At 42.2% G+C, this 16228-nt stretch overlaps 1 protein-coding gene across 1 annotated transcript; it reads right to left on the bottom strand.

The window, feature by feature from the left end:
* Positions 1-37: 37 nt before the first annotated feature.
* On the bottom strand, positions 38-15858 carry hap1 (huntingtin associated protein 1). Its single transcript, XM_019889393.1, is given in 15 exon segments — positions 38-744; positions 746-1040; positions 2446-2548; positions 3895-4083; positions 6150-6484; positions 6574-6789; positions 8105-8316; positions 8441-8515; positions 8654-8784; positions 8871-8949; positions 9196-9304; positions 10346-10440; positions 10534-10650; positions 10837-10913; positions 15266-15858. Coding segments are annotated over 15 exon segments (2316 nt in total). The 5' UTR covers positions 15453-15858; the 3' UTR covers positions 38-648.
* Positions 15859-16228: the final 370 nt, after the last annotated feature.

The following is a 16228-nucleotide window of genomic DNA, read 5'->3' on the forward strand; positions in this document are numbered from 1 at the left end:
ATATGCCTGCATGCCCAACACCAATATTGTGTTGTTGTTTTTTTTACTCAGTGTAGAATGAAAGTCCCTATGATGCCTTGAATACTATTGTTTTGTCTTAAACAACATTCATTCGATTTAAAATCAGTGTTTTGATGTCCCAAAAACATTTGCGATGTGAAAACAGCAAAACGTGAACAACAATGGCATTAATTAGTGCAGTCACTGTTTCGTCCTCTCAGTGCATCGTCATCTAGTTGCGTTAATTTAATGATACTAGATCATGTTATATACAATGTGTGTTTTATCAATACAGCAGGTAATAAGGAAGACCAGAATGTGTTTCAGTGCAATTTGAAAATTCATTAGTCTGCCAGAAATAAATTACTGCATGAAATTTACATCAACAACATACAATATTTTCAACCTGAAAGTTTAAATAACCTATACAACATATGGTATAAAAAAAAAAAAAAAAAGATTAGTTCAGTTTTCTTGGAGTTTCATACTTGTGTGTAAAAAGAAGCTGTTGCCGCAATTAAGCAGCATGACATTGAATGATTGTCCTGAGATGAACATAGAGGAGAACGCATGTTGCCACGACACAGGACACATACACACACGGACACGTGTGCAATGGGCAAACAGCAGTGTGAGACGTTCAAAACATCAGGTGAACATCGCAGGGATTCCTTCGACTTTGCCCACACGACTCATCTTCCCCCAGGCGGTCACTCTGTGCAGCCTGAGACGCTGAAGCTTCTCCAACTATGTTCAAGCTGAAAATGTTGCTTGTCCCACCTGTGTTCGTGCATGAGCACCCGTTTGTGTCGACGGCGCTGGAGAGCTGAGGCTCAGTGCTGTGGATGCAGCGTATGTGTTTGCGAGGACAAAAGCAGGCAGAGATACCTCGTTCTTCCAGAAGCTGCAGGAGTCCCGGTGATGACCGGCTTACGTTTGGGGTGGGGCGGCCTTTGAGGCCAAAGTGCCGCTGGCCAGAAACAGGTGAAGCATTCATGTGCTCACAGTTCGGACATAATGGCAGGCCGATAGGGTGATGGCTGCAAAGGGATGAGAATGAAAATGAGTACAAAAATGTGCAAGCAATCTCATTAGGTTTGTTAGCTGTTGTAGTGGAATGTATTTAAAAAAAAAAACAGGTTAATGAAGCAGCGCTGATGCAACGCAATCTTGTGGTTAACTGTTATGAAAGAGTCGTTAAGAAAAATTATACAACAAGCTACGCGAGTAAGAGAAGTGCACAAACAAGTTAGAGCAGATGGAACAGCTCAATCAGCCTTCAGCACACAAGTGAACTTGAGCTGAGGATGTGCAACAAAACAAAAGGGTACAACGAATATGGAAAGCCGAATGAGCATCTATTCCACATCCTTGATATCCGGCGAGCCCACTTACTAGTCCACTCTTTGTCCTGCTACTAGTACTACTTTGACATTATTTGATGAAACTGTTTGAGTAGCGCGCAGATGTCAATTAATGCACAGTTTTGCTTCACTCGTTAAATGTCCTATATGTGCAGAAATGTCATGCAGAAAGAGGGAGAAAAAAATGTTACGTAAAACCCTAGTACAGTGAATTGCCTTTGCAGTGAGGACAAAGAATGTGCCGTATTTTCCGCACTATAAGGCGCTTCATGAGTATAAGGCGCACCTTCAATAAATGGGCTATTTTAAAACTGTTTTCATATATGAGGCACATTATAAGGCGCATAGAATAGAAGCTACATTAGTGGCTGTGGTTGCGTTATGCATCCACTAGATGGAGCTACGCTAAAGAGAATACAATACTATACAGCTTTATATAGCGCTTTCACAACCACTGCAGTTATAACAAATCTCTTTACAGAACATTTAAAATACTACGTCCAAGAAATCAGAATATTGATCCATATATATATATATATATATAAGGCACACCGTTGGCTTTTGAGAAAACGGAATGTTTTTCGGTGCGCCTTATACTGCGGAAAATACGGTACTAGTACATGGAAATGAAGCTTAATATCAAGTAAAGGATCAAATGGCTTTCCATACAGGACTGAATGAGCTCATGGTTCATTTGTGACGTTCAACCTTGGATCGCTTGACATCAAGACGTTGCTCGGATGACATGCAGGCAGACATGGTTTTGTGCCTCTTGTTAAAAATTGAAAACAGAAAATGAGAATTCAAGTTATACTGGAGCCACCAGCTCTTACTTTGCCCCTTCTAGAGTTGGCTAGAGTTGGAGAAAGAGTCTGGACAGACGTTTTCTGCCACTACGGGGGGGGGGAAAAAAAAAGTTGTGTGGAATGATTTAAGAGCACTGCAACAGAATATACTGTAACCCTCTGCCTGAAAAAGTCAGATTCACGAAGAAATCAAGTCAGTTGTGAAACCCGGGTGTCATCGCTTATGACAAAGGAAGTGGCAAGAAAAGGTGCAAGACTACTACTTGAGTTCTTACCTAAAGGGGACTGAGGGGTTGAGGAGGGATAGTGCGGGGACTTGGCAGTCGGTGGTGGTGGGAGTGGGAAAGGTCTGAGGCAGGCTGGGACCCGACGGAGACACTGTGGGTTGGCGGAAGGAAAACGTCACCCTGAACTTTTACAACATATCAACAACATACTCACTACTGCAACATGCACAAATACTACTCTGCACTAACATCAAACAAAAAACAAACAAACAAAAACAATAATTGTGGTTTGAAATGGTGTGCTGTATACTTAATAGTTTCTGCAGGTGTATGAAGCATGAAGAAGATAAAGTATGGAGAGGAATAGAGCGAAAATCTGTTTATAGGGAGGGATAAGTAACAGACCCATGACAGAAGGAAAAACGATGATATTGAATGACAATATTAAAAGAAAAAGTTGTACAGTTTTATCCTTCCCTCACACAATAAGCTGATTCAATTCTTATTATTCTTTGCGCCTGTTCTTAGTCTGTCGCCGTCAAGAAATGGGAGACATACAACATCACTATGAGGAAACAAAAAACGTGCTCACAGTTCTCTGCAGAGCGAGAAAAAATTCCTTACCGGTCAACATAAAGATTAAATAAACATGTTTTTAAACATAGTGCACTTAGTAGGGCTGGACAATATGCCTGAAACAAAAATATTCGGCAAATGAAAGTCAACTAGCTTAATGCGAAAATATAATGTGAAACGTTATAGGTAGGCAAACAAAATCATTATCATCATAGATGTTGCTGTCATGATAAACGTTCAAACAAATGCTGAGAAGCAGCATACACAAACACAACATACACACACTCCTAAATTCTCTTAGCTCTTGTGGAACAATGACAAATGAGCACGGCCAAAGTGGTCGACTGGTCATCACCCAACATAAGGTTGTGGGTCTGACTTTCAGCCCTTGTGACAAATGTCGACTTGTCCTTGAGGAAGATACTAACCCCCCCAGTTGCTCCTGATACTGCGTCATCAGTAGATGAATGAGTACAATGCGTTAAGTAGAAAAGCACGATACGAAGTCATTACCATTTACTCTAGCTTAGCAGCGGACCTGCGCTGCCTCTTCTTCTGGCTCTTAACTACGCTGCATCTCATCCAGCAAAGCTCAGTGCTGCCTGGCATGTCGCGGCACGACGTGTTCAAATTCACTTGGTCTCCCCCTAATGTGTGAGGAGTGTGGCTCTTGACTTACTTCATATGTAACGTGTCTTGGGACAACTTCTGCTGTGGTATGGCGGTATAAAAATAAATTTGAATTGAAATAAATTGCACGGTAATTGGACTGGTTTGTAAACTGTAAAAGGTCATGGGGAAAAAAAATGATCACTCGCTATGCAGGGGTACAAAAGATCAAGCAAGAAAAAGCGAGGGTTCACTGTATAGGGGATGTGAATGTATTTTACATGTGTGTGGGGTAATTAACAGGTGTCCTACCCATGCTGTGAGCTCCTGAGAGCAGCGACAGGTCAGGTTCATCCTCCTCCAGGTCATTCAGACTGTAGACGTGCTGTATGTCCACTTCTAGTTCCCTGAAGTCCTTTGTCAGGACACCAGGACGAGGGTGTAGGATACCCCCCAGGTTTGGTATGGCCAGCTGCTGCCACTGGTGCAGAGTCACTGAGCCTGAAGAACCAGAAGCAACAAGCCATGAAAATACATTTTCTGTATGAATGTCCAGTCACAACATGTTCACGTTTGTCATGGCTGTATGATGCATATGCGTTAGTCAGACATTTTCAAGACTACCCGTCGATGCATCAATGCGGTTTCTATAGCACTTGTCCTCAGTTGGGTCGTGGGTGAGCTGAAGTCTGAAGTCTTTTTGCAAGAGGTGGTGTACATGCTGGACTGGTCACCAGCCAATGGCAGTAAAAAGAAACAAATGTTCACCCACACATTCATACCCGTGGAAAATTTTGAGTCTTCAATGAAGCCAACATGCAAGTTTTTGGCGTGTGGGAGGAAGCTGGCGTATCTCCAGAAAACCCACGCAAATATGGCCAAATCATGCAAACTCCACACGGGGGGGCGGGGGGATCAAGATTTGAACCCGAAACCTTTTGACTGTAAGGTACACATGCTAAGCACTAGTCGCCCATGCTGGTACGCCCTCAACTGGTTGCCAGTCAATCAAAGGGCACATACCCCCCGCCAACCCAAAAATAAAAATGAAAATTAAATAAATAATGGGCGGCCTGGTGGTCGACTGGTTAGCGCGTCGGCCTCACAGTGCAGAGTTGCAGGGTTCGATTCCAGCTCCGGCCTTCCTGTGTGGAGTTTGCATGTTCTCCTGCATGGGTTTTCTCTGGGTACTCCGGTTTACTCCCCCACACTCCTAAAACATGCATGGCACGTTAATGGAACACTCAAAATTGTCCCTATATAGGTGCGAGTATGAGCGTGGATGGTTGTTCGTCTGTGTGAGCCCTGCGATTGGCTGGCAACCGGTTCAGGGTGTCCCCCGCCTACTGCCCGAAGACAACTGGGCTAGGCTCCAGCACACCCCCCCCACCAGCCTCAGAAAACAGGTGTGTCATAATTGGTCATTACCTGAGTCCTGAACAACTGTGATGTCATTTTCAGTTGGCAAAGTGTTGTGAGATTGCCGCCCCCTGAGAGGGTTAAAAACGGGCGGATTTTGCCGCTTAACTAATATTCCACAAACGCAACATTAATCAGATTGCCATCTTGTGGAAGCGCATAGACCATATTACTGTCAAGAAAATTGTTGAGTTTTTGACACTTTGCCAGCTCTATATTGCATGTAAATGGCATCATTTGACGGCGTGTTAATGTAAGCATGGCACTGTGCAACTGAGGGAGCTTGAACGTGTTTTTTTTTTTTGTTTTGTTTTTAACTGCACTAATATTTCAATCAAATTGTGCCAACACAGTCTTGCCTCGCCCCTGTTCATTACATACACAGACACTAACGACAACCAAACACGTTGTGGGTGTGGAAACAACTATTTAAACCTCTCTGTGTTCAGTCTTTTCACATGGCATTCAGCAATGTACACATTCACTGTGTATGTGCTGCGAGGGCACGAGGACGGAAAGTCGTGTCGCATCGCCGTGAGACACGCAATATGAGCAGTTTAGCCTCCCTGTTCCTTTATTGTATCGTCGACATTTATACATAGTACTATGATACAGACTGGAATATTACACGGAGCACTACTTCCTTGACACAGTTACTACATTCCTATTAGTCAGAGGTTTGGCACCACTTTGTAGCATCTTAGGGCATGACGGAAGAGCACAAAAATAGAGTAGGGTTGTGAATAGTTGTCCTGTGAATATCTGAGAGCATTTCCACTGGAAAAAGCAAAGAGTTGAGTTTGAATGTGAAGGATGGTGGTCATCATATTCACAATTCAAATGATAGCAATACAAAAAAGGTGATTGACAGAGTGGTAATTATAATTTGGTGTTGTTGTTACTTTGCTCTCTCTTTAAGCCCAAATAACAACAACAATAAATCTGTCAAATGGTTATTGTTGTTAAAAACATTACTCTTGGGGGACCTTGAAAGCCTTTGATAGCAGAACAATGTCAAAGTCTTAAGTGTGAGATAATTAGTGGGAAACGCCCATGCCAAGAATGATTCACATTCTCGGTGTGAAGTTGCTCACAACACACACCTGTCTGCGTGTATGTACGTTTGAAAAGATCAATCAAACAGTTACCTTCCAGAGGTTTGACGATCTGCAAGCGGTCGGGCAGGTATGACCTGGATCCCGAGGAGTCACAGGAGTGACGGGAGCTTCCATTGGAGTAGTTGGTGCCAGTTGATGCCACTGGACTGGAGGCCAGGCTGTCATTTGGTGTCAAGAAGCCACTAGAACCCTCATCCCCTTCGCTGTTTGCGGCCAAGGCACGCAGTTTCCGCTCACGCTCCACATCGAAGAAAGGCCGCTCAGAAGAATGGTTCTGCTGGCGAGCTGACAAGCTGCGCAAGGCGGCTTCAAGGTCCTGGCCTCCCGGAGTGCCTGGCTGGCCCAGTCGCTTTGGCCCACTGAGGCTACAGGAAAGAAAAAAAAAAACATGAGAATGTTAAAAAAATGACTCTGGCAGTGACCCAAAAGGGTGTGTTGAGGTTCTCTGGCGCACCCATCTTCTTTCTGGGCTGGACTAGAGCTGGGCTTTTCCTCTAGTGTAAGACTGGTGTTGTCAGAGCCGTAGTAACTGGTCCGGGGGGTGCTGGTACAGCTGGAGCGCAGGGACACCGGGCTAGAACCCGGAAAGCCCGGAGAGTGGCACAGAGAACGCAGCCTCACCGACCTGTTGACCACGCGCACAGTTTCAAACACACGCCTCGGGTGGGTTCTGCAAGACAGAAAACAGGCATCTTAAACGAGAAAAATATAACATACTTCAGTGATTGCCATAGTTTATCGCAAACTAAAAGTACAATCCACGACATTGTTCCAATCACACCATGTCCAAGTGCCCTGCGAGGATTTATGTATTGGAAATCATGCTCAAAATAATGACTCAGAACTCATAGTATACAGTACCTGCAAAAAAAAAAAAAAAAAAAAAAAACTCAAAATTTGATTATGGTAAACACATTACTGCATTCCCTCTGTTGACATTGTGCAGTTGTGCTCATTTTTCAAACAGCGCTGGGTAAGGAACTGATTGCTGCCACAAAAAGTGAAATCAGCAAGTAACCAATGGGAAAAAAAAAAAAAAAAAAGATTTTGGGTACAGTAAAAGGAAAAAGAAGCAATTGCATGTTCCCTATTACATACCATATTTTTTCAGTATTGAGTTTCTGAATGACTTCATCTCCAAATGGCAGTTGTTCCATTATAGTTTGACACTTTTGGTTGAAAAACAGTGAAGTTTTTGCATTTGTTCTGACAGCTCGTTTTTTTTTTTTTGTTTCAGTTGGTATGTTTATTTTCTCTCAGTTAGAACAACTCTTGGATACTGCTATGTAACTGTTGGTTTATTGCTACGTGCATGATTTGGTGATTTGTTAGAGTCAATTAGAGCATGGAAGTTGAGAAATTATAATTTGATGAATGGTATGCTCTCTGAAGCGGGTTTTATTGATGATACAAATGGCTCTTTTTTGCAGGAGGAAGACAGAATGTGTGTTTGTTTTGTATGTGTTCCCCCACAACTTCACACAGTCGGTGATGTATGGAAGTACTGTATGAGGGAACATTACAGTTTATGTAGTGAAGCTTGATTCAAAAGGTTCTTGGCTATGTTCATGATTGCAATTGTTTTGGATATTTTGGCATTGATATAATTTATATGAGGCTTCCAGCTTAATTTATTGTTAATTTGTACTCCTAAATCATTAATTACGGTTACACTGTGTTATTTAATTTTAATTCTATTTAATGTATTAATTGAAAAGCATTTGGGGGGAAAGGAAATCTATTTTTTTGAACCCCTCAAAATTCTTGAAAAAAAAAAGATGAACCTTCAAATGCCAACGAGGTTTGGCTTGCGGATGCCGGACAACCACTGCATTTTATTCCTGCATCTTGCAAACTATCCATTCTTTTCACTTTTTGTTGAGAAAGAATCGGAACACATTGCGATGCTTAACTCAGAATCTGATAAAGAACACAAACATCCACACACCAACGGCTTCGGTGATGATCACGCACGCTACACCTACTTGTATTCCGACGATGCAGGCGTGTCCAAGCCTTTACGGAAGGTGCCCTCTATTTCTGCTGCCAGGCTGTCCATGGGGAGGACAGACGCCAGAGCAGTGTAGCGCTGTACAGTACTGTTGGGGAGACTTTTATTTCGCAGATTTTTGATGTCCTCTCGAGCCTCGTGGAGCATGTCCTCACACTGGGAGTACTTGTCCCGCAGGTCCTTCAGCTGCAGACAGGAGACGCAATTGTCAAGCTTATATCATTTACGATTGACAATACAATGTCTCACTTATGATCGCTTTGAAATCCAAAAAGGCAGATTGATCCCTAAGTGAGTTTGAATGACTTGCCTCAGATTGCATTTTCAGGTTATTCTCACGGGAGACACTCAGATGTTGATTCAGCTCCTCATTCTCATTGGAAAGCTACAGGGGCCAAAGGAAGGTGCAACATTTCAAAGTTTGCAACTAGGCAGTGCAATTTGTGCAATCGGCAAATTCAGTGTAACTCGTGATATAAGCCCTCTTTCAAGTATCAGACTGAGGTTCAAAATATTTACTCACACGTTTGCAGCGGGTCTGCAAGTCAACAATCTGGGCAAGAAGCATGCTGATTTCCTCCTGTTGGCGAAAAGAGTCTTCTACTTTGCGCGCTAACTCATCGGATAGGTCCACAACCTGCTTGTTGACAGAGGCTGAAAAAGCACAGGTCCGATTCATGCCCTTGAATAAAGAGTGTTTCATGTTGCAATTCCAATCTTGGTAAAATGAGACAACTTACACAGCTCCTCCACACACACCATCATCAGCTCCTGCTCTTGTTCCTCATAGTTGGTGGTCTCAGTGCAGAGCTCACTTGCCTGCACAAATGTTGGGTCTCATGATTTATGATGTCACTCAATCGACACATTTATACAGTGCAGAATATTGAACCCCATTATGGGACTACATTTTTGGGACACTTCCAATAAAAAACATTGATTTAAAAGACAATTCAAAAAAAGGGAATCTAAATTTGAATTATTGTCACCAGGGACAAAAAAAAAAAGGAAAAGGAAAAAAACTGTCTCTTTAGTTCATATACATTAGAGTGCATACTAAAATACCTCCAGTCGAAGTTTGCGGTTCTCGTCCTCTAAACATTTCAGTTTCTGCTGCATGAAGTCATAGTGGACAAGGTTGCTGAGAGAACTGCTTGATTCATTTCGTTTTATTCTGTAAAGAACATTTTTTTCACATGATGAATACATATACGCTGGTTATAAAATATGGTAAATATGCAAAAATAATTCGCAGCTACTCATTGAAATCAAGTGAGGTAAAAGTTAACTCAGACCGAATAAAGGGTATACTGTAGTGTATAAAATGTAACGTTGGTTTTTATTTACTTCAGTGGGTGTCACTGTTAGGGCAAAAAGATTTGAGGAAAACATATATTTGCAACTTTTATAGCCACTATTGTGATCTTAATTCAATTAATTCCTTCAATGAAGCTTCAACACAATATACACAATGTACGGTCACATTTACAAAAAAAATGAAAATACGACGGCAGACAACAAGCAGACTGGGAACCTGCAGTGCAAATTCAGCTTTAGACAGCTCCTAATTATATCCGACCAAAGTATTCGTCTCTGTGCCTCGCACGTTAGATTCTTGTGCTACTTTTGACACCGCTGACCGATTACAACCTTACACAGAGTTTGACAGTTAATAGGTGTTAGCGGAAGGACCTAACTTGGTTTAAGCCCTGTTTATTAGATCGTCCCACGTTTCTAAATGGTAATTAAACCTTAATGACTCACTCTATGATGTACATATCAGGGCTGTTAAACTCATTTTTGTGGCAGGCCACATTGTAGCAAAGGTTTCCCTCAGGGGCCGTTCTGATGATCAAACTGTATAAATGTATGATTGCCTCCTCTTGCTGTATTAATACATACACACATAAAAAAATGATGGACAATCTCATTTTAAATAGAAGGATTGAAATATATAGAAGTCAAGGTGAGTAGTTGAATTATTGTTAGATTTATTTTGTGCAGGAAACATGGTAGAGATTGACAAAAAGTGAAAACAGCCTCAATGACTAAAAGTCGCCAGATTAGCTTGTCTTGGTTTTGTAAAAGCAGTACCGGTAATTATAAGCACATTCCGACCGAAACTTCATATTTTCATTCTGAAGATTATGTAGCAAAGGATTTTTGTTTTTTGGCACACTGTTAATGGTCAAACAGCTCTCTGTGTTGTACTCACGGTGAGTGTGATTCAGCATTTTCTATCTCCTCCGTGCTTGCGTAGAACTGAAGGAGGTCATCACGCATTGAAAGCTCATGACGCAGTTGAGCAATCTGGGGAAATGGGCCACAATAACCTCAGTTCATAGCAGTAAAAGAGTCACCATTGAAGTGGGATTGAACTAAAGCATATTCGTTTGGTTGCACCTCCTCCTTTGCACTCTCGAGCTGTTCATCCAGTAATCCATTTCGGGTCGTCAGTTCTTGATTTTGTTTCAGGAGCGACTGACCAATCCGCGCTGCTAACTCAAGATCCCGCTCTTTCTGAAAAAGATCGCATTCGTACAAAGGGTGACAATGTAGCACAGCAAGGAAGATATTCTTTCTTGACCCAAATTATCTATCGACAGGCAGAAGTGTAATCCTCTTTAAAGTACTGCTCATCCTATTTTGTGTGTGTGTGTGTGTGTGTGTGTGTGTGTGTGTGTGTGTGTGTCTTTTGTGACTTACCTCCTCCAGGAGGTGTGTGACTGCCTTAATGTCATGATATGTCTTGGTGACCTGGCCAACTCTGTCTGAGCACAGCACTGAGAGAGGGAGAGAAGCAAACAGATTTCATGAATGGAGGATGGCATCCATCTCGCACACCTCCGCATCTGTCACACAGGGAGGCGTGAGCTATAACCAGCAATAATTCGTAATTAACATTACGTCATGTAAACCATTAGCGCCCCATCTACTGGAATGTGGCCCAGCACCAGTCTGTAAGATAGTTGCGATATGCATAGAGAGACTGAGGAAAAAAAAGTTTTATTGATCATCAGTCAGAAAGACGTTTTATTTTGAAAATCAGGTGCATATGCCACTATACATGTAAAACCGCTCATCTCATCAGGTGATAAGGTAGTAACAAGGTAAGCCCAGAAGCCGGCCAAAACTAATTAAAACCATTAATTATAATTATTAATTATAATTTAGGAGACTAGACAGACACTAAGTAACACACTTGGATGCCATCACCTCCCATTACCCCAAGACGGGACTGGCTAGTTAGTGGGAAACAAAAACAGGCCTCCCATTCATTACAAAAACTACGTTCAGCTTAATTGTGAGTAGTAGTTTTTATAATTTGCTTTTATTTATTAGTATGCCAAAATATTGTTCCATAAGTAACCCTGCAGTGATGTAAAAAAGGTTGCAGAGCACAGATGGAAACAGCTTCACGAGAAAGGGAATTGGAATATTTTTATATATTTTAGTATGAGGTGGCCCGGTGGTTTCTGAATGACTTCATCTCCAGGCGACAGTTGTTCCATTATAATTTTACATCTTTGGTTGAAAAACGGGCAGCCCGGTGGTCCAGTGGTTCGCGCGTCAACCTCATAGTACAGCGGTACCGGGTTCAATTCCAGCTCCGGCTTCCCTGTGGGGAGTTTGCATGTTCTCCCCAGGCCTGCGTGGGTTTTCTCCGGGTACTCTGATTTCTTCCCACATTCCAAAAACACGCATGGGAGCCTGATTGAATACTCAAAATTGTCCCTAGGCGTGAGTGTGAGCGTGGATGGTTGTTCGTCTCTGTGTGCCCTGCGATTGGCTGGCAACCGGTTCAGGGTCGGAAAATGGATGGATGGATTTTAGTATGATATATAAGGCACACAGTAAAATGTAATAATGCTGTAAATTTACGTTCTCTTTATTTTTGTTGAATCGAGCGGAACTGGACTGCTCTGTTTTTGCCTTTCATCCTAAAAGCTTTATCAGTTCAGGCAAAAGGGCTTTGTTGATGTGGGTGGTATAGTGTATGTACATACTGACCCTGAGACTGACCAGTCTGAGTTGGTGTGGAATAAATACACAAACACACCTCAATTTTTTTAAATGAATTTATGACAAAAAACAAAAATTAACTGATTCATTAATGTGGAGCTGTGTTCCACAGACCACAACAACTCCATGTGGTCAGTCAGATAGCAATCCTCTTAGCTTGATCCTTTTTAGCCGAACTAAGACACCTCTAAAGACCTGGTTCGCCTGGATACTGATATAGCTCAATGTGAGAGTGTGCCAAGAATAAACTGGACACAGGACATGTACAGCAGAGGTTAACACTGGCTGGGTTTTTTTTTTAACTTTGGAATTTGGAGTATAGAATTGTTTGTTTAGATCCAGGACCAAGTCGATTAGGTGACATCAGGTGCAAGATTAATTGGTGGTGCGCTCACCCAAAACATAAATTTTTTTAGACCACCTCTCCATGTCAGGTTTACATCACAGATGCCCTAAAAAAAATTTTTTATGATTCTGTAATCCTTACCGTATTAGTAAGTGGTATGAAGCAATTTTGGACAGCCAATCTGTGCATCGGTCAACACTTGTGAAATGCACCACAGGCTAATTTGACCCTCCCCATCCACTTCGTTGAGCCAAGTTGTGCATGTCATTGGCTGAGAAACTCTGTGTCGGAGCGGTTGTTGTATTAATTGCCTGTCCGTCATTCACTAGTCTGTCATCATCAGTCTGTCATTATTTCAGAATGGCCCAGTCCGTCAGTTGTCACTATATCACCATGTGACACACAGAGATGCAGCACAAGCAGAGACACAGACAAAAGTGTGACTGAAAAGGTATACACAACAAACATTCCTCAATCGGCTGGGACAAACCAAGATTTAGCAACCAACACAACTATAGGTCACTAGACTGACTAGCCATGCTCAAAAGTATATCTTTTTTCTCCTGTGAGAGGATGAGTAGGCTCTGCTCCGCTCAAAGCAACCAAGTGTAGTCACCCCATGAACAAACACACGTAAGACACGCAGCACGTGTTGTCGTCAGTCGTCAGAGAAACGGGAGTCTGTCAGTGATGGACTGATGGACCTTCCATCAGTACTGATGTACTGCCTACCACAGGGGTTTGTGAAGATCTGGGTGGCGGATGAAAAACTGCTTACATCGGCGCATAGTCCCTGAGTGTTTCAAAGTTTTTGTGATTTATCAATCGCCATTAAAACAGGAGTCCTCTCAGTGATCGACAGATGAACCTTGCGTCAGTACTGACAGAATGCCCGCCAACTGGGAAAAATGACATCACAGCGCCGAAGCACTCAGCTTGCAAACACCACATGACCAAACTCAGAAAACAGGTGATATTATTTTCTTGTATTTCAAGAAGAAAAACAATGAATGGAATACTACTTCAACTTTCTAAAGCCGTTTACTTTTTTGGACTGAATATAAAGTCAACCAGAAATTAGGTTCCATATAATAATTTAAAAAAAAAATACATGACCTTGTACAAACACATCTAATTTGACAGTATATTACTTACTGAGATAAATCCTTTCACTCCCACCCAACATCTGAAATATTGATTCTCTTCCCACATTCAAATCCCATCTCAAAACCCACCTATTTTAAAATCGCAGTCAGTTTAAATTCATCTCTTCTTTTATTATTTATAATTTTATCTGTGGTTTTATTGTTCTTATTTTGATTGTAAAGTGTCCTAGAGTGTTTTGAAAGGCGCTTATAAATAAAATGTATTATTATTATTATTATTATTATCAAAACTTTTTACATGATTAATGTGACTTGCAACCGGTAAAGAAACCGTTAGGAGGAAAGTGATGATTGCTGAATATTTTTCATTCAGCATCGAACACACAATCTGCTTCCTGTGGACCTGGCAGCTACACAGCGCAGGAGAGATCAAAGGAAGAGATTTGCTATGACAGCTAAAGGTTTTAGGGTTTCGGCGGTGCTAATTCTAGGCGACGGTAGCTACATAAACCTATGGCCTAATAAGGTACTGTTCCCCAAAGGATGAGCGTTGCTGACTTAGGCATACTTATGACGTCCGTTGGAGTGCAGGGATGAGACAGGCAAGGATAAACTCAGAGATTGAGATTCACATTATTCCACCGTCTACTGTTGTAATGTGAAGTCTTGCCAAGACTGGAAGGCATTATCATACAGCTCGGAGAATTTGTTCTGATTTTAAAAAGACATTGACAACATGACAATAGTCCAAAGTCTCTAAAATGGGTAATGTTTTTTTTTGTTTTGTTTTTTTTTTTTAACCATATTAAAGACAAGATATGCATCATCACTGTCCTGTTTTTCGGAGGGGCGCCTGTGCCGCAGTGCTGGGCTTGATGCCAGCAATATGCATATTTAGAGAAACAGCTACACAGACGATGAATAAAGGTTAGGTTCCACTCATGTGTTGCTATTAAATCAGTGGATCACCTTAAACTTCAATGTTAATTGTGGAACGGTGCTATCATAAATGAGTAAACATTCATGTGGTCATTACTTTACGTGAGCATGACTTTAGATGAGTTTGAGATGAGAATCTAGGGCAGCAGCACACATCATGTAGGTCTAGCAAATTTATTCCCCCCCCCCCACACACACACACACGCACACACACACACACGCACATCTGTGCATTTCAAATTCCTTCAGAAAAAGGGGAAGTCAAGTTAATTTGTGAAAACTTCCTTTCACACCAACAAGCTATACTGTAAGATACTAAGACCATACTAATAATCATTAGAAAATGATGCAATAGTCTTTTAGATTTCTACAAAACAATGAGCATCGTACATCAAATGCCCCACAATGCAGTAGTTTGTGTCAAGCACATGCAAACTTAATTAATCACCTTCGCTGGAAATTTTTATCATCAGGAAGGACCTGAAAACAATTATTTAGCAACTGTTTTTGCTAAATAATTGCATGACCTTCAAAGAGATGACTTCACAGCTGGCACTCCGCAGTACATTCTGCAAATGGTTACGTATTAAGGCTCTTCGACAACACAAACCGCATAAGCATTCGAGCCAGCAAACTAGATCTACTCGTAACATCTTTAAGCTTCTCCCCCAGGAATCCCTGATGTCTATTCCAGCATACTCGTCATCATGCCTTATCTCACCTTGCTTCACCTCCCTGCAAAGGTTATTGTTGTTGTTATTGTTGTTGTTGTTGTAGTTGTTGTGGCATGTTTTGTCCTCCAGCACAAAACCGGCAGTGCTCCTCTCTTCTTCCTCCTCCTCGGATGCAGAGGAGCTCCATACCTCCATTGTAGCCAGAGAAAAACTGCCCTCAGTCTTGCCATCCATGAGTTAAATCCTCTTGATTCTACTGCTGGTTCCCTGTGCGGACTTGTCGTTTCCCCAGCATCATGCTGCTGGCTCCTGTGTACGGTAAAAACAAGGTCCCCTTGCCTCTGAGGCAGTATACACCTGCGTTTGTTTGTGGCAAAGACTCTGAGCTTCTTGCGGCTAATGCGTAATCCGTCAGTCTGTACGGCCAATCTGTCGTCATTCCAGCCTACGTTCACCTGGCCACGTTGGACTACCGGGCAAGGACAGAAGGGACAATGTGGAGGAGGGGTCATGGATGAAGTAAGTTCTAATTCACACTCAAGCGGAGCTCATGTTGATCGCATCGGCCTCATCCACTTAGCAAAAGATTAGTGTCATATCTCCTATAATGTTGCAAGATTTGAAAAATGGGAACGTTGGCGCAGTGATAATGATGTGGCATTAAGACCACCCACCCCTGCAACACAGGATGGTAGATTCCAACCACGTCAATGGGTGCTCTGATTCACCACACAGGCTTAATGCCAGCCTGATAGAGAGAGGGCTCTGCGTAAGATTAGTGCAGACAACGCCACACCCATTCACTTTGCATCGGGCTGATGGATACAGAGGGAATACATTCAGATGTCCTATGTTTGAATGTGGTGGGAGCACATGTTTGAGTGCACACCAGCCCCGCTGCACTGCAGTTGTGTCCTCATCCATATGACCTGTGACACAATGTGCCAGATCAACAAAGCTGCAAGGCTTTGTTCACAATAACTGAGTGGCAGGCCAGAAAAATACCATAC

Source organism: Hippocampus comes, unplaced genomic scaffold (assembly GCF_001891065.2).
Source record: "Hippocampus comes isolate QL1 unplaced genomic scaffold, H_comes_QL1_v1.1 scaffold86, whole genome shotgun sequence".
Classification (NCBI taxonomy): domain Eukaryota; kingdom Metazoa; phylum Chordata; class Actinopteri; order Syngnathiformes; family Syngnathidae; genus Hippocampus; species Hippocampus comes.